The sequence below is a fragment of the Poeciliopsis prolifica genome, unplaced genomic scaffold (assembly GCF_027474105.1).
Source record: "Poeciliopsis prolifica strain line A6 unplaced genomic scaffold, Auburn_PproV2 SCAFFOLD001, whole genome shotgun sequence".
Classification (NCBI taxonomy): domain Eukaryota; kingdom Metazoa; phylum Chordata; class Actinopteri; order Cyprinodontiformes; family Poeciliidae; genus Poeciliopsis; species Poeciliopsis prolifica.
This window is the reverse complement of record NW_026562376.1, coordinates 17,182,070-17,200,693: the sequence shown is the minus strand read 5'-3', so window position 1 is coordinate 17,200,693 and position 18,624 is coordinate 17,182,070. Positions and strand designations below refer to the sequence as shown.

At 40.0% G+C, this 18,624-nt stretch overlaps 1 protein-coding gene across 14 annotated transcripts in view; it reads left to right on the top strand.

Moving 5' to 3' along the window:
• Positions 1–18,624, top strand: part of ppfibp2b (PPFIA binding protein 2b) — a 58,497-nt gene that overhangs the window by 38,176 nt on the left and 1,697 nt on the right. For 4 of the 14 annotated variants that reach the window (XM_055032307.1, XM_055032374.1, XM_055032415.1 and 1 more), the window contains 25 exons: positions 1,168–1,380; positions 2,575–2,667; positions 3,236–3,364; positions 4,937–5,048; positions 5,244–5,276; positions 6,149–6,210; positions 6,309–6,384; positions 6,455–6,537; positions 6,632–6,699; positions 6,784–6,849; positions 6,930–6,990; positions 8,092–8,139; positions 9,091–9,241; positions 10,055–10,087; positions 10,794–10,826; positions 11,404–11,521; positions 11,600–11,719; positions 12,205–12,355; positions 12,676–12,787; positions 12,879–12,967; positions 13,074–13,196; positions 13,646–13,771; positions 13,855–14,043; positions 15,261–15,455; positions 17,841–17,906. In XM_055032307.1, the coding sequence (XP_054888282.1) occupies positions 1,168–1,380; positions 2,575–2,667; positions 3,236–3,364; positions 4,937–5,048; positions 5,244–5,276; positions 6,149–6,210; positions 6,309–6,384; positions 6,455–6,537; positions 6,632–6,699; positions 6,784–6,849; positions 6,930–6,990; positions 8,092–8,139; positions 9,091–9,241; positions 10,055–10,087; positions 10,794–10,826; positions 11,404–11,521; positions 11,600–11,719; positions 12,205–12,355; positions 12,676–12,787; positions 12,879–12,967; positions 13,074–13,196; positions 13,646–13,771; positions 13,855–14,043; positions 15,261–15,455; positions 17,841–17,906 (2,550 nt within the window). The remainder of the gene's footprint in view (positions 1–1,167; positions 1,381–2,574; positions 2,668–3,235; positions 3,365–4,936; positions 5,049–5,243; positions 5,277–6,148; positions 6,211–6,308; positions 6,385–6,454; positions 6,538–6,631; positions 6,700–6,783; positions 6,850–6,929; positions 6,991–8,091; positions 8,140–9,090; positions 9,242–10,054; positions 10,088–10,793; positions 10,827–11,403; positions 11,522–11,599; positions 11,720–12,204; positions 12,356–12,675; positions 12,788–12,878; positions 12,968–13,073; positions 13,197–13,645; positions 13,772–13,854; positions 14,044–15,260; positions 15,456–17,840; positions 17,907–18,624) is intronic. The other 10 variants (XM_055032324.1, XM_055032316.1, XM_055032332.1 and 7 more) reach the window with 10 other exon arrangements.

Below are 18,624 nucleotides of genomic sequence, written 5' to 3'. Positions count from 1 at the left end.
AATGACTGTTAAAAAAATCAAAACATGGAAATTGATTTTCCACTCATACAGCTAAGAAACCCAGTTATGTTTACTTATTGTCAAGTTACATTAAAAATAAAAAGATACAATTTACTTATCTTTTTTTTTTTTTTTTTTTTTTTTTTGTCTAACTAAGCCAATAATCAATTTTCATTTTGGTATTTTGGCACTATACGAGCTGCATGTTACAATTACATTGAATTTATTAAATAAATAAAAAATCAAAGTATACTGAGACAGAAAAAGAAAAAAGTCATTCCCACCTTACAGCTTAAGGCTTTGCATACAGCGGATGATCAGCAGAAGAAAAATGCATCTTTAAGTCAGGTCATTACTGACTTTTTATGTATCAGTTTGTTTGCTTTTTATTCATCACATCAAATTGTTTTAGCCCTGAAATGATTTTGTTTTGCATTGTGCTGATCTTATTCCTTTCTTTTAGAGAAGATAAATTAAGAAGGTCATAACTTTTGCACAGTAGGACTGTGAATTAGCACAGTACAGCCCACCTAACAGTGAATTATCAAGTGTGCGCATCTGCCTTTTAAACCATGAGATGTTTTTTTCCTCGACTCTCCACACTTACCTGGACCCTCTGCTTCTACCACTAACCCCAGAGAAATCTATCAGCTCATCCCTCTCCTTTCCTGTCAGTCGTCACATGGTACCTGTGGGGAAGTGGAGCACAAAGCCTGACGCATGTCCAGTTTACATATTTGAACATGTATCTATGTGTCACAGTATTTCAGCAATGTGAGATGGAGAGGAAAGATGCCTAGCCTCTGATTAACCCAAGGCTGACTTATTCATTGTTACAACAACATTGTTACAATTACAATGTTGTTGTAATTGTAACAACATTGTAATTGTTCCCCAGTCAAATAAAAGTTTTGTGTGGCTTTTTTCTGTTTATTATGCTTGCTGTTCTTCAAATTGCATTTCAATCCACAGCCAGGGGAGTTCGAGACATTAGAAGACATAATCCATCTGCAGACTAAATTAAGAAACAAGTCATCCAATGATCATCTTCTCTCTTTTTTTCTTCCTATTGTTGCATCTAACGTCAGTGTATTTCTCTTTCCCTCTCCTTACATCTCTCCATTTGACATCGTCTGCCTCTTCTCATTTATCCTCCATCCCTGCCAGTGTGTGGTAAATCTCATCAGTGAGCTCCAGGAGCAGATGTGCAAGTTTCAGGAGGAGATCAGCACTCGCATCCAGGAGAAGCGGGCACTTGAGGAGAAGGAAGCCCAACAGGGGGACCCAAGTGGCCACCCAGTTCAGAGCGCCGATCCTAATGCTGGGTCAAACCTGAGCTCTGCTTCTCTGAAACACAGTGGAGAAAGACAGACTGTGCATGTATGGAAACTGATGATGGAAGAACTCCTCTTACAATACTTCCACCATATTTCCTTCTCTTCTCCTCTCCCTTCTTAACTAGTCCACAAACCTCTGCTGGTATTTGGAAATTTCCACAGAATCAAACTAACAACCTCTCTTGTTGTGTGTTTGGAGTGGAGCATCTGTATGTGGCCCTCAGGATGTTGGGGTAACGTTCTGCAGTGGTTTTGGCAGAAATCTAAACTTTCAATTAGTTTTCCAAATGCTTCCATTTATTTGAGGAGCTGCAGCCCAATAAGTGCTTCAAAATTTGAGGCATTTGTAGTGCATGCCACCGCAAATGGCAGTGGGTGGCACTGTTCAAGATGTGTAAAAGAAATAAATGTTGCTGTGGGTCTGGTTCTCTTCTGAAGGCCCTGGGGATATTGTTAGAGAGGCTGGCATCTTAGATTTTTTCCTAATTGCCAAGAAATTAGAAATAAAAATGGTGGATTCAGACTGAAAACTGAAAGTGGGCCTGTTCATATTGTTTGATGAGAAAATATGTTTTCTATACATCTTTATCTCATTTTACACATTTTGTCCAGTAAACGCAAAGATTACTGCACCTCTGACTGATGGTAGAGCCTCAGCAATCTCCCTCTGCTTTTGCTCCTTAAATAACTGAAACATTTGGAAGACATTTTCACCTAAAATGAGTTTTCTTTCATAAATCTCTTCAAATCAGTGTTTTTGGGTCAGTGTTATATTTCCGTTGGATCGGATGTGGTTTGATTGTTTGCATGATGATTACTGCTCTGGTTACTAACAAAGTTTATGTCCGCTTCCTCCTACTCTGACCAGGTGGATGGGTCATGTAATGATAATTATGGCAGTACAAGGTTTCCCTCATACAGTGGTAACGGTCAGCGGGCAGATGTGCTACCTGGACGCCTTCCGGTCGTGTTTTTTTGGGTTTATTCTTTCCCTGGCTGCTGATAACTGCACGTTGTGGTGTCTGTTTCAGGAGGATCATGTTTCCCCATATTAACCAGAGCACTGTACAGCCCTGGAACCCTTTTTATAACTGCACATGAGCCTGATGACTCCAGTCCCATTCATATGTTAGCATGCATACAGCCCACTCTGAAACCTTCGGGGCTTGGGGGGGACAAGTTGATAAATCTATCTTTTGACCTTCTAAAAATAGTAATATGTTTGGTTTGTCTGCAGGATTTGCTTCAAGAAGTCAAGCAGCTGACAAGCAAAGTGCAGGAGCTGGAGGGAGAAAAGAACCAGTATGAGAGGAAACTCAGGGCCACCAAGGTACACAGAGTTGATTCGCTCTGCTCACACGTGGATGCACATGTCACATGTGGTGTGTTTTACCACAGACATGTGCAGAACAAGAAACAGATGTTCTCTTTGTGTTAGTGCCAGTACGATTCAGAAGGGAAATCAGCTGTGGGGCTTATATTGTTTCATTATATCAGATCTTTATCATTTATCACACAGTAGGCTGATATAAGTTGAAGTAAACTGCAGGAGGACATTTCCAAAAACACAAACAGCAGAGACTAGAAGTTTCTTGTCTTCACTAATAAACTAGAGTATAAGCATATGTGGTCGATTGTGCTTTTACATGTATTATTTATATATAACAGCAAAGTTAAAAACTAAACGTCTAACACATTGCTTCTTACCGATTAATCTAAAGGTCAAACTGCTGTTGCTTTTCTGTGCTCACAGTGCTCCTTTCCTCCTCTCCTTCCCCTTCTTTCACTCTCTCTATCCTCTTGTCTCCTCCTCAATTAACTCCTCTCTGTGGCTTGCTCTCTTCACTTTTTTCCCTCCCTCACTCGTGATTACTCTCTTCCTGCCGTCCCCTCTCCAGCTCTCCATCTCTTACTCTCTCCATGTGTGTTACCAGTCGCTCATGACCCAGCTGTCCAGCCTCAAGCTGACTGTGGAGCACACACAGCTGGAGAAGCAGCACTGGGAGGAGCGCTGGCGCAGCGCACAGGTGCCTCCTCTTCCTTCTGCTCTTCGCTTCCATCACTTTTATGAGTTTTTTGTTCTCTTTTTAATCTCAATGCGCCGCCTGCCTCTTCTTTTTGAGATCGCCCCCAACAATGCGGCCCCTCTTTGCTCTCAGTGTTCCTCTCGGCCATGCGTCGTCCTATTTGTGCTATTTTGGGTTTACAGCCTTTCTTTTCGCTGATGAACTCAGTTGTTCCCCTGCCTTTTGGTGACTTAATGTTTTTCAATCCTCTTATGCATTTACTTTTGGTTTTATTAAAGTTTATGTTAGCGTGTCTATGTGCTGTTATGTCCAGAAGCAAACTACTGAAGGTGAATTTTCCTGTCCTCACTTTTTTTATATGCAAGTTTGCATTGATTGTGTCCATATAATGCTACTGTGAATGCATGGGCTGTGTCTGCCTGGAGGCTTTACTTCTAGAAAAGAAGCGGCCTTGATTCCAAATCAATCTTGATCCTCTGAATTATTCCGTGGTTTTGGCTGCCTCCGCCTTCATTCTCGACTTCTACCGTAGCATCAATGCTTCTTTTGAAAAGCAGCTTTAAGAGGCATTTAGCTAACATTCATAACAGGCTAGAATAACCACAAACGTCTGTGCATCAAACTGGTTTTTGACTCCTGTTTTCTGCAGCTCAACAATGACCACTTCCTGTTAAACTATTTGTCATCGCTGATTAACTACCTCAGGAGTGCACTTGTTTTATGTAAATAACATCTAGATTCTCATTTTGTTTAGCTCCAAAGATGCAAGAAATTAATTTTGTTGAGAAATTATTTATTTAGCTGGTAGACTTACCATTGGGGTCATCTCCCAGTGGAACCAAGAAGTTTAAATTCATTGCTTTTGGTCCCACTTCCACACTATTTCAGGCCATGTACAGTAGGTTTTCTAAGAAGTAGCCAGATGGGGCTAAAGATAACCTTTAGCTAAGGCTCTACTACTGCTACATTACAATTTTGTGATTCATTGTACCACGTTTGCAATTCAATGCAAACATATATTTATATTTGTGTGCAAAAGATTTGCGATTCAGTATGATGTTCACCTTTTAGCCTAATTGTGAAGCCAGAGCTTGAACTGAATGGTTTTTAGATGAAAAAACATTAATTTATTTGAATGGATGAGTCACTGTACCTTAATAATCGGTGGCTAGACCTAAAAATATATACATTGTTCACACATCCACTCCATTTAAAATTATCATGGAAATCAGACCTCCTGGGCCCCGAGGTTTTAGGGAGGGAGCATCGGCACCCAATGGTCATACTTGACTTGGAGACATGACATCTGTCAGATGGTTATTAATGTTACATGGCAATGCTACCAGTTTCACTGCCACAGAAGGACTCTTACATTTTTTTTCAAACTCTATTTGAAAATACAGTTTATAGGATGCTGATCAGTAAAATACCTCACATGGCTTTAGCAAAATTTATGGGAGAGTTCCTTGACTCACTGAGGTATCTGCACTGGTCACCTCAAACCCCTTTTGATATTTAGAGACCCAGAACTGCAAGCCAGCTCACAGTTATCTACATTGCTTCTGTTCACAGGCAGAAATCTCAGAGCTGCAGCAGCTTTTGGTCTCTAAAGACACAGAGATCGAGTGCTTACAGACCCAGCTGCTGGCCAGAGGCGGCACCGCCAACAACAACGCAGAGAGAGGTACGCACGGCTGACAACCTGACTGACAACCTGACTCACTCTCACAGACTCACATCAGTCAGCGCCGAAGTGAGAGGCAGCCAGCAAAATGCAAGACTGTCAATTCTGATTACTCTTAACACATAACCAACGTGTCCCTTTCTCCTCTGATAAGTACTTTACCTGTTCTTGACTCTCTGCTGCCCTCTGCTGTAGAGGAGGTGTATATCAAGCAGCTGATTAGCAAATGTAAGGCATGGTGAGCTTGATGTTCTCGTGGATCTGGTTTCCAACCAAACGTTCTGCAATTAAGATTTACATTTCAGCAAATTAGAAAAAAAAAATGGAAGTAATTGGTCATTTATCAATCTGGCCTCTGGAGAGGTCGATAAATCAGATCGAGTTTGATTTGAGACCAGACCAGAATTATTGTGTGTCAAAGCATTTAAAAAGCACAAAAACTTCCTGCATCCTTTTAAATCAGCACATAAGGTTTAATTTATATAGAAATTAAATTTATATATATATATATATATATATATATATATATATATAGAGATATATGTGTATATATATATATATATGAAATATTGTCCCATTCTAGTTACCAGCTTATTTCAAAATGTGACATTTATGTCAGATTTAGTTTGAATTAGCAGGAATGCAATGAAGCAGTCGTTCCAACAAAAATAATACAAACACCCAATAATTAAAACCCCTTTCAGTGTAGCACAGTTGAGGAACTATAGATATTTATTAGATATTTTGTGTAACTAAGCTCTAAATTAGTGGTAGTTAAAGGACCAAACCAAAGTGTTTAGTTGACCTTCTCAGATATGCGTTAGTATTTTAAAGGATGCTTTTGGACAGTGAACACAGGCTGGTTTTTGTGTTGACCTCATTCGTCTTTACTCAGTCGTCAAACTGCAGTGTTTGTTCCAGGTGATGGTGTGTGGCCACTTGTGCTGTCACCATGCATTTGCTTTGCTTGTTCATTCGCGTTAGCATGGCTGTCACATCTGTCTCCAGCTCGGCTCCAGGCACCCATCAGACAGCGTGAACAAACGTACATGAGAGCTGTCCAAGATCCAATTGAAAGTGTCTCCTTTTCACTCTGTTAGACCAAGAATACCAGAGGCTGAAGGTGGGGATGGAGTCTTTGTTGGCCTCAAATGATGAAAAGGTGAATAAAATGTTTCTACTGTTAATGCTATCATGGTTGGATTTCTTTGATTAAAAAAATCAAACAAACTCCATGTTGTTTGAATTTGGTGAAAACAGGATCGTCGTATAGAGGAGCTGACTATCCTGCTTGGTCAATACAGAAAAATGAGGGAAATTATGTCACTTACACATGGTAAGTCATGTTTGTGTAGGTTTTTTTTGGGGGGTTATAAACATTAATAACTCCTGATGTTAACCAACAGGAAGTAGTGAAGAGGAGCTGAGTGGCAGCTTGAATTTAAAAGCCATAACACACAAAGCCCATTCTGATATCGTCAGATCAGAGGTAAGATCATAACCTGGAAAATATGAAGAAAGTCTGCATAGTGGGTTTGAAGTTTGATGTCTTAAGCCATGAATGTTTTATTATTTTTGCACAGATGTCATCAAGAGGGTCTTCTCCACTCATGCTGTATTCATCTCCCTTTCAGAGAGGACTTGAGTCAAGGTACAAATGCTTTATATGTTCAGAGGAAACACTCCCAACTAGATTTTTATTACTGTGACTAACTCCATTTGCCATGTCTTTCAGTTTCCAGCACTCCATAGACACTTCGTTGGTGACAACTGGTGATGCAAGTTTCTTAAATGGATCATTGTAAGCTCTGCTGCAGTTTGTCACTTTGTCTTGCAACAGTTTGAAAGCTTTCCAAAAACACATCCTGATTTATTTTCTAGGCATCGACGCAGATTACTCTCCAGCAGTCTTGAAGAGTTGCAAAGTGGATCTTTTCAAAAGGTCTCTTATCTGATACTAATCAGTTTTTAAAACTCTGCAACTAATCTATTAACCAAATGCAGCTCTCCATATTCGCTTCTATCACTCTTTCTTAATATGTCACCTAGAAGTACACGACTTCAGCTCTTTCTAAGGACCCCTTTACACTGGATTAAGACCATTATCCAAGGACTCCAAATGTAGTTGGATGGTGAACGTTTTACAAAATGTCCTCTCTGCATTTATGTATATAAAAATGATGCCCCTTTATAGTGATCTTGGCAACTGATGGATGGGATTTCCCAAATGTTTTCAATCTACCACAATGCTTTTTTATATCACTCTGTTTCCTTACTACATACCTGTTTACATGGAGGTTTCAGTGCCTCCACCATCAGTTTTTCAGCAGACACAAACAGTAAGGTTGAAGCTGATAGTTTGTTCTTCTGCCGAGATGTTGAAACTAATAATGCAGAAACCGCCAACCTTTTTTTTCAAACTTTAGTGGAAGACCACCAGCATTTTCACCAGCTTATCAGCAGCATTTTCTGAGCATGTTGCTCTGTGTATAAGCAAGAAGCTGAAAGTGTAAATTGTTGTTGAGTTTCTTCTGTCTACAGTAAGAGCAGCTGCTGGATTTAATGCATTTGGCAGCAATGGTGGAAAGATTTTTAACAACTTACATAGACTACTGCCATCGCAGCGTTTCTATAATGAAGTAGGAGTTTTAGATAAAGCCCAGTCCTGCTTCACATTCCTTGATGAACAATGCATGCTGTTTTGAAGAGGTCACATGTCCTACATAAGCTGCCACTATAAACCCACCAGGCTGCAACAAAACGCCAATGTGCTGCCATCCCGATAGGGGACCACCGGACCTCCCTGTGGAGTTTCGTGCTTTCCCAAAATAGTTTGACTGACTACTGCAGCCTAGAAAGACAGTCTATGTATCTATAAAGGTCATCCACATCCATGCTGATTTTTCTTCTTTACTGTGAAAGTCTTAATCTTTTGTAAAGAGGTCCTAACTTGATCCACACTCTTTTAATCCCTGGAATTGCTAACCTGCTAATTCTGTGTGTTTGCATGTTTTCGTTCCTCCTCTCTTTCTGTTACTTTCAGGCTGGAGAGATCCAGCCAGCTGAAACTGAATCAGGCGTAGGGGCAGAGGTACTGATCCGCTGCATGTCGACATGTCTCCTCGCACTACACGCTTCATAGTTCACCGATTCGTGAAAAGCTAAATAATTCTTCACGGTTTATAGAGGTTTTCTTTTGGCTTTCGCTGCTTTTTTATGGGATGTAAAGAAATAAGGGATGCCACAAAACCGTTGCACATAATTGTATGAACTAAGCTCAGTGCAATACCACCTTTTAGAAATAAAATCTGTTCTTTTTATTTATACATAAATATATGGCTACAATTGATTTTCAACTAATAGTAGCAGAGAATAATTGCCTGTATACACCAAGTGTGTCCCCATTTCTAAACTTAACTCGCACCAAAACATTGTGATATGACACTTCAGCTGCACTTTGGCCTTTTGATCTCTAATGAACTGCAGCCAGATTTTATTTTATTTTTTTTTTTATTTCAGTGAAAGAAGCAAATGATTCCTATGCATGAAAAACATTTCCACAAACACATACACACAAACAAAAGGGCCAAGACCTACCTGAAGAAGCTGTCTGCAGCGCTTGGCATCATCGCTGCCTCCGAGCTGTTTCTGTCTGTTGGCCTTTCTCCAGTTGTTCCTCCAGAGCCCCCTGCTGACTTTGATGCCTGCTCAGATTCTTGCATCGTCAGACATTCAACCTCCAAAGGACATGTTGTTATGCAATGGAGTGGAAGGTCATCTCACCTTAAGAAAGATGGATTCAAAACACAATTCAGTGGACAAACCATGCTTTTTACGAGAATATCAGATTTGCAGATACTTGAAATAGCAATTGTGTTCATGGGGATTGATTTTAAAAGGAGAAAAGCCACACATTTTGTGAATAATGGACGCAACAAATTACATATACGTATATATATGGTTGTTAGATAATAGTAAATGATTTTAAAAGATCACAAACCAGGGTTTAAAAATGTTAAATTGTATGCTTTTCCACTGGCAGAGTCCACAAATGGAGCCGAGCAAGTACCAAACTCTGCCAGGAAAACTGAGTAAAAAGAAAGAACCCAAGGATGAGCTGAACAGCAGCAGCAGAGGCGGAGAGACAGAGTATTTATCTCCTGCCCACAACCACAGCAAAGACTATACCCTGGGTGAGTATTTATGGTGCGTTTTCACCTGGTGATATGAAAGGATTTATGTTAATCTTATTTTTAAAATCTGTGGACTGTCATGTTCTATCGTTAAGTGAAGCATTTTATTTCATTAAATTGTCATGCTTTCTGTCTACCACAAGGAGAACTCATCTTTGGCAGACCATATAAATCCATGCCAATGGGCCTACATGTCACTAATACAAATTTTTTAAAAGTACCATAACCCTACTGTCAATACATTGACAGGAAGGGAGGAAAAATTGTGTATTATTGCAGCTATTTTTGTGTCATGACAAAGTGACATTGTTTATTTGGTATAAATATCCTGGATATTGCAAGTGAGAACTTTTTTGTTTGTGTTAAACAGTGTTACTTTATGACGGTGGACAAAAAGGGTTGACTAAGGGCTCCCAGGCGGAACGGTCCTTCTGTTTTGTAATGGTCACTTGTCAACTTCACAAACTCAGGTCAACTCAGGTTATAAACTGGAACTCATATGAGTTATAGAGGTCTTGCTTGTGCAATTTTAAGAAATTGTTCCCGTTTGCAGGAAAGCTAAAACCTATTGGTTGCCCAACTAATGCAGGATATAGTTAGGAAAAGGGGGTTCAATGACACACATAGTGGTCATAACTGATGTTTGCTGGGTTATTTTAAGCAACTGTTTTATATGAAAACCTAATTATAATCTCCCAATAACTCTTTTTGACATACTCTGCTTCAGCTGCTTCATGTTTGTGCTCTTTTTCATTTTTTTCCCCCGTCTCCTGTCATCTTGCTAATGGATTGGTCTTTCTGTTCTGACAACAGTTCGGTGCAGGAGTGCCAGCGCACCAGCTTTAGGTACTGTATGTCCTCTCTGTTGTTCCCGCGCTGAAGTCAGGGAAACAAAAACAGCACTTAGCTCCAGGAGAAAACAGGATTTTCCCTGTCACAGTAAAGCCTCTGAAGTGAACATAGTCAGACCGGGAAAAGGTTTTCACCGAGGATCAAGCAGCTCTAAAGCCAGGATTAGTAGGATTCCCTCCTGACTCGAGAGGGCCGATGACGATAAACCCTGGCTCCTTCTCTGACATCAGCATTTGCTAAAACTTTAAGTTCGCCGTATAAGCTCATGGCCACCACTCTGTTTATGTTGTTATGTAGCCAGAGCTTAAAGTAGGAGGCGAATCAAAGGTACAGAGGACGAAGAGTGCAGACTTAAAGGATGTGGGCAGATCAGCTTGAAAAAGCATACCAAAGTGAATAAATTTGACATGAACTGACTTCCTTTTTCTGTTACAGTCTGCTCTGTATTTCAGAGCAAGATATTAATGTGAAGAAGTAAGTCTAGAAATAAAAGTGAAACTGAAACATATACTTTTGCCACTGGAGGCAACAGCTTTAACTGGAGTTTAAAAATGTAAAAAACAAATCTGCATGTCCTTGACTGTAAAAAAGGAGAATGTATTGCAGCATTTATTTTGAAGATCATGTAGGTGTGACTAATGCTGGCCTCTGCTTTGTTCTTCCTGCTTTTTTCTCGCTGCACTAACCATCAATGTCTCAGGATCTCCAGGGAAACATGACCTCTATGATGTTGGTGGGTACTGCATCTCATCAGGGAAATAACTAAACGTGCTCAAAGCGTTCTGCTTGAAAAGAGTTATTTTTACAGTCTGAAAACTATTTCTGCACAAAACGTGTTTTTTTGTTTTTGTTTGTTTTTTGTGTTTTTTTTTAAAGCAGCAGTTTTTTGCTGTTTGTTTTTGAGTTTATTCAGTTGCATCATTTCTGGCACTTTGTAACTTCCTGTTCATGTCTTCATATCTGTGCTGTTACGTTCATCTTTGAAGTTCCATTCTTCAACGATGATTATTTTCCAGGTATTGTTTCCCATCATGTTTTGTTGGTGGTTGCTGACTTCTGTTTGCATTGTCATTTTGCATCTCATTGTGATCCTTTCCATCTTTGTTGTTGGTTACCAATTCCCTGGAATCACATCTGGTCGCCATCTCCAGCTTGTTTCGGGGGTTTATGTATTTAATTCAAGCTTGAATTTTGTTACAGGTTGCTCTTGTCTGTCAACCCAAGCATACGGGTTTTGGCCCATAACAAATCAAGGAAAATAAAATGCAACGCCGCATTGATTGTGACCATGTGCTGTTTATGCCTGTCAGACCACGCAGGGAAACTGGAAGAGTCCCCCCTGTCCTCTGGAGTGGACTCAGGACAACAGTCACCTGTCTCTCCTGAGAAAAGGAAGAGTCACAGAGGCATTAAGAAATTCTGGGGAAGGTAAGAAGCAAAGCTGTGCAGAACACATAAAAAGTGGGCACAGAACAGGACAAACGTATCATTTCTATTTGTGTCCAGAATTCGTCGCAGTCAGTCGGGCAGCCCAGTTCAGGTTCACGATCCAGAGATGGGAGATTTCAAGAGGGGCGGCTTCCGAGCTACAGCTGGGCCGAGGCTGACCCGTTCAGGGAAACAACGGTACAACATGTTTATTTTCTAATGAAGTCTACCAAAATCTAAACTGAACACACACTGAACTAAGCTGTGGCATAGAATCTAACTTCTATGAAGTGAAAACGTTTGTCTGAAGATAACTTTAGTTTCACATTCATGAATGGTTGAAGCGCATTCACAGTCAAAAAGTTTGGGCCTCCACAAACAATATTTGGACATCGTTTAGAGCAATTGGAAAGGAGTGACAGATGTATAAATGATTCTGTTTGCAAGCGGCTGGTGCATCTACATCAGGCACAACCATGAGTGGAGTGGAAAGCAACTGTTAACGTCAGGTTGCTTCATGGATGCATGCTTGGGGAAATAATGGCCATAAATAGAGGGGGATGGTGGAATGATCAAGTGTTGGAACTACTAAGCACATTGAGAAACTTTCAACTGTTCCTATTGTGTGCAAGCATTACAAAAACCATTATCGCCTTTTGAACTGTGCTGTGTCGTTCTACCAGAGATCTCAAGTTGCCATTTTCTAAGTGGAGCACAGAGCAGGTTTGCGACTGGCTGGAGGACATCGGACTTGGTCAGTATGGCCTTCTCGCTCACAACTGGGTCAGCAGTGGTCAGACTCTGCTGGCGGCAACCCCACACAACCTAGAGAAGGTAAGTCACGCACAAATATTCTTACTCGATTCATGTGAATGTCACCTGAGGCACTAACAATCTGAACTGTCTGCAGGCGTATCCGTGTAATTTTCAGCTCGTCTTGTCTGATCTTTGCCTCTGTTTGTTATTTCATTACGCCCATCTCTGCTTTTCAGCCAGCTTTTTTAGTTGCATCTTGATCAATGTGAATTTTATTGCTCTTAATTACAAAAGCTGCCTGTTTGTTTCATGAGCCTCATAAATCAGCTCGACTCCTCTTTGCTCCTAAGCCTACTTGGTTTTTTATTTTTATTTAACTCTTTCCATTTTGTCTGCAGGAGCTGGCGATGAAGAATCCACTCCACAGGAAGAAGCTCCAGCTGTCCTTAAAGAGCATCTGTAGCAAGCAGCCAGAAAAATCTGCAGAGCTCGATTATGTTTGGGTCACTCGTATGTAATCCATTCCAAAATGCTTTGTTGCGTTAAGTTGTTTCCTGAAGAGTTTCCTTCATAAATCCACTTTGTTCTTTCTTTGTTCCAGGTTGGCTTGATGACATCGGCCTCCCTCAGTACAAAGATCAGTTTAATGATGGGAGAGTGGACGGGCAGATGCTGCAGTACCTCACTGTGGTGAGTTTTCTATTTGGGGTTTCACCGACGTACAGCAGCGCGAGGAACATTTCATTTGCTTTCACAGGATGAACAACCTGCTCTGTTTTCTTCTTGTCCATCTTAGAATGATCTGTTGTTTCTCAAAGTTACCAGCCAGCTGCATCATCTCAGCATCAAGTGTGCCATTCATGTTCTTCATGTCAACAAATTTAACCCAAACTGCCTTAGACGCAGACCTGGAAATGAGGTATTTGATTCCCACGTGCGCAAAACGTCTTTCAAGATTATAAAGCTTAATTTGTTTCCCTATGTTTATATTTTTGGGATTAGATAAACGTCTCTGTGCTTTTTCCGAACTATACTGTGTAATAATAAAGTACATGTGCTGCACACAAGTACTTGGCTTGCATAACAAATCTCATAGACACATAAGAGGCAACTTTTACAATGCGCTATTGAGATTTGTTTATCTTAATAATCATTTGGCTTTGGTACAGCAGACCCACAGCACAACGTTCAATATGTGTTTGAATTGGATCAGCATGGTGGCACCACGAATATATAAGTATATCATGACATCCGCTATTGAAGTGATAGTTAACAGACACTCAAATCAGGATTTAATTCATGCGATTTATTATGACATCAAAGAAAAAAAACCTGACAAACTTTCATTCTTGTTCCTCTGCCTCTCAGAATGAGTTCAGCCCCAGCGAAGTGGTCCAGTGGTCCAACCACCGGGTCATGGAGTGGCTGAGATCTGTGGACCTGGCAGAGTACGCTCCCAACCTGAGGGGCAGCGGCGTGCACGGAGGGCTGATAGTGAGCGTCTGTCGTGACTGGAGATCAAACAGAAAATAAAGAAAGGAAGCAGCTTACTTATTTTTTTTTTTATCCTCCAATAGATGTTGGAGCCTCGGTTTACCTCCGACACAATGGCCATGCTGCTGAACATCTCTCCTCAAAAAACACTGCTGAGGCGCCACTTAAACACCAATTTCAACAACCTGGTGGGAGTACAGGCTCAGCAGGAGAAGAGGGAGTACACTGAAGCAGCAGGATATTCCCCACTCAGCATCACAGCTAAAGTCAAGGTAAGAAAATGAGAAAATGCTCGTTTTGAAAATCCAAAAACCCATATACAAGAAAACACACACAGGTAACCCGTCTCCGTTTTTGTGCATGAAGAAAAACACCTTAATCTGCGGTGAGACGTCGGTATGTCAGCTCAGTTTAATCTCTGAGCTTCTCTCAGTTTAATCCTGCGAGTGTGGCATGAATGCAGGATCCTCTGCTTTTTCTTAAAGCTCTAGGATGCTGCAGCCTCAGCTCCAAGTCCTTCAATATTTCACTAAAAATGCAGTAATAATCTAGTAGAAAACTTGCAGTTGAACTATTTAAGGTCTTAAACAGTTGGGCATTTTTAAAGCGTCATGCTAAAGCCATATTAAATAGAAGCCTGTATGTTAAATGAACCACAGAGCTGAAATCACCCTAAAATAGATTTGTCAAAGGGAGAATTTCTCCCCTAGTCCAAGTAGTTGCATTTTATGCTGCATGGTTTCTGTCTGCAGTAGCTCAGATGAAACCTTTACAGATGTTGCTGAATTACATTTCCTGCTTCTTTTTTTTAAGCTTTAAAAAAGCTTTAAAGCGTTTTTTCTTCACAAGAACAAAAAAAAAGCTTTAAAGTGAATTTAGATTTTATTCCATTTATAACACCTGTAATTTAACACTGAAATAAATCATTTTGGTTGGATTTTCATATTGTATTTTTATTCCTGCCTGATCAAAAGGTTCACAAATTACTGGCAAATAAAATAACATATATTTTTTTATCAAACTTTTTTAAATAAATGAGGAATCCTCAACTTCTTACTTCATGAAGGTATAAATATGAATGATCTCCTTGGCAAAGAAATAAATTAGCCTAAATCTGTTCTCAGGAATTTAAAAAGTTAAATCTGTAACATATGTGTGTAGAAATTAACTTGACTGAATCCATGAGCCCTGCGTCTCTAATGGACCACTGTTTCAAATCCTGTTGGAGTGGATAGTTAAACTTAAAACTCTGGACGATCTAGGATTATTTTTATTTTCTGGAATCTCGTAGAAGACACAGAACTGTCCTAAAAGTAAAAGTTGTAGCAAGCAGATGTACCTTTAATTGTCGGACCAGTGCTTTGCTAGAAACTTCTTTCACAATAAATGTTGTCCTCTGAATAAACACTCAAATTAAAGGTTTGATTTTTCTAAAGTTTTTTGTTGTGAAATTGAACTTGAAGGCTAAACGTTTCTCTCCTTTCTGCAGCCAAAGAAGTTGGGCTTATCTCACTTGACAAACCTGAGGAGGAGACGGCAGGACGAGTCCACAGACTACGTCTGTCCCATAGAGACTTCGTCGCCCGAGTCCGGACAGTCTGTGGCCAACGGGGTGCAGATGTGTCCATACGCCGGCTTTAGAGGTCTGAGTCCCATTCTGGACCGAGAACCCACCCGGGACCAGGTGGGGCACAAGGAGAGCAAAGCTGACTCGTTACCATAATAACCCCAGTGATAACGCCATGGACGTTCTCCAGCTGTCCATCATCCAATGATAGCTGCTGCTTTGCTTCCTTTGACTGCAGCCCGACCTCTCCCTGCTCCCTTAGACTCCATCCATCATCCCGAACCTGTGCCTCACGCTTCCAGAAACCTGGAAACGCTCTGATAAACATCTGATTCACAATATGTCTCACTAACTCAACCTCAGACATTTGCCTAATAACCTAATCCATCCCATCGCGAGAGAGCAAGGCCTTTCTCTGGACTCCTGTTGCATCAACTCCAATAATTCATGCAACACATATGAACAGCCTCAATGAACACTTAGAGGCTGTCATACGCCACCAGTAGATGTTTTTTAATAGAAGTCGGCCTCTGCATGATTTTTCATCGATCAGTCTGAGAGGAACTTGTGCAATATTTGCATAACGTATGTGGAGGGATTTTATTTAATATTTATATCACTACATGACTAATGATACTACAGCATATTTTGTTTGATACCTTGATTGTTGATTTTTATACTGTTATTTTCATAACTGAGTGTAATATTTTTATAGCAAAGACATTTTGCTAAGATAAAATTGTAAATGTCAAGATTTATATATAAAAAAATCATTTAAGTAAAATAAATCCTGTGTGTAAAATTTGTTTCTTCTTCCCACATTGCTATCTCATTTTTATAGTACGCGTTGCATTTCTTCATGAATTACGCCGCATTATACATTTTCACCATCAAATGAAGAAAAAGACCAATTTACTGTGGCGGCATGCTTCGGTAATCTGCATCAACTACTAACCCGCTTTCATCTTTATCATCCTCATCGTCGCAGTGGCCGTCGTGGCTTCAGCCTCCACTAACCAGTCAGAACCCTGAACACCATGGCACGCCTGCTAAAGGTGACATGGAAGTGCATGAGCATGGCTCAGAATCTGGCTGCAGGTACAAAAATCCTGATTCTCGACAGCAAACTAGGAATTTACCTCCATTTTAGATTGCACATGCAGTTTCAGCCAAAAGCTCACACGCACCCATCGACATGAACGCCATTCATTTTTGGGGTTTCTAAGGTTCTACTGAACAATTCGTTCCACATGTGACTGACGACCTGGTGACATGCACACGACTGAATTTGATTTGATCCAATTCAAAAGTCAAAACCGAGCATACCGGCTCAAATATATACATGTACATCAAAGGCACATTTTCTGCCGTCGTCAGCGAGGTTTCTTTTAGAAATGACAGCGCTCATTGAAATTGATTCGCATCCAAGCGTAGATTTGGCTTTTACGTATTGTTCATAATCATTAAAAAGCTTTTGGATTTCCAGGACTTTAATGACAAAATTGGGTTTGACAGAAATTTCTGATCCATGTGGGAAAACTCAACTGAGCCAAAATACTAAGTCCTCTGATCCAAAGAATCACTGGAACGGAACAAAAAGGAAATTGGTCAGGATTCTCAAGAACCACAAAGACTGAGATGAACTGGTTGAGACTTTGCCAATGACCAGTGACTTTGGTGTGCCGGTGACAAAATACACAGCGAGTGGAAATGTGCCAACCTAAAAAATAAATAAATAAATGAACTAAACTCTATGCTTTTGAGCTCAAAAGATTTGCAGCTGACCATTTGGTTATACAAAATGTTTATGGAGAAAACATTTTATGGTCAAAGGGAGTGAAGACTGAGCATTTAACCACTTCAGCAAGGAGCAATTTTGGGCTATCTGTGCAAGGTTTTTACAATATTACAACGGTATAACTGCATGGTGGTAGTATCAGGTTTTGTACAAAGTGGGTGGAAAAGCAGAGGAGGACATAAATTATTTAAATGAACCTTTAATCAGCCAGCCTGCTAAACTTTGGACTCATGAAACCATGTGATGCAAATAAACAACTATTCTACCAGAAAATGCATTCAAGTATCCAGACATAAAAGTTTTCAATGGTTACAAAAAGCATGCGGTTGAGGTGCAACTCTAATGGATTTTTAATCCAAATATTGGTGGGCATTAATGTGCAGGCTTGAGGCGATATGAGTTACTTGACTCTGCTGTGGGAATTTGAGAAAATCTGCATCAAAGGCAACAAATCTGTTTTATTAAAAAAACCACTCTATATGTTTGTATCATCGGCACACAGAGCAAACAGGAGTTTAACTGTGTAGTTAAATTCTAAACGAATGTGGTTTATATGACAATGATGAAAGAACATAGACTTTTGTCTGGAACTGCATTCATGTATTACAATTAAGTATTTTTATTGGAAGCCATGCATGCATGTCTACAACAGTGACTTGTTACAGGTGTGTCTGTGTGTGTGTGCGTGCGTGTGTGTGTTGCAGATGGTGAAAGCAGAGAACACCATTTTACAAATAGAAGCTTTGTCTGAAAGCATCAACAACCTCACAGTAAGACCCGACAGCTCGCCGCTTCTTGTCTGCAGTCACAGAAGCTCAAATCTTTCAGATGGAAACTTCTGCGGACTGTTTGAAAAAAGTGATCCGCAGGATGACAATTAAACACCGGACATCTGTCTGAAAATCAGACTGTGGCACTATTTCTACAAGTCTTGAGAACGATGTGGTACTTTTGGTTAGCTGCCAACAGTCAACTGTGATTCTTTTGCTTTGGTTCTGTTTGGATCTAAAAAATGAATCATGCCTTAATGAAGCCTTGACATCTTGAACATTTGAGCAATCACCACAACAACAAAAACGCTCATTTCAAATTTTGGTTAAAAAAAAAAATAAAAAAATTCAGGTCATTGCTAAAGTAATTTTGTTTGTGTGACTGATTTGGGATCAGTTCAAATTTATCAGACTTTCTCGCTGTCTTTAGTGACCTTGATCAACAATTCTCCAGTTTTTCATCGGATTTTGGCCACTTTTTACAGCATGTAGACTGATGTGCATTTCAGAAAGAAACTATTCATAAAATAGAACAGAATAGATAATGTGGTCTCCAGAGGAAGGAGAATCAGGGATTTTCTTTAGACACCTTCACAATATCTCGAGGGTTATATGTTGAAAGGTTTTGTTTTTGGACTGAACATATACAAACTTCTATAAAGGTTCTGTAAATACAGTGCAAATGTTGCAACATTAATCTAATAATATTACTTAATCT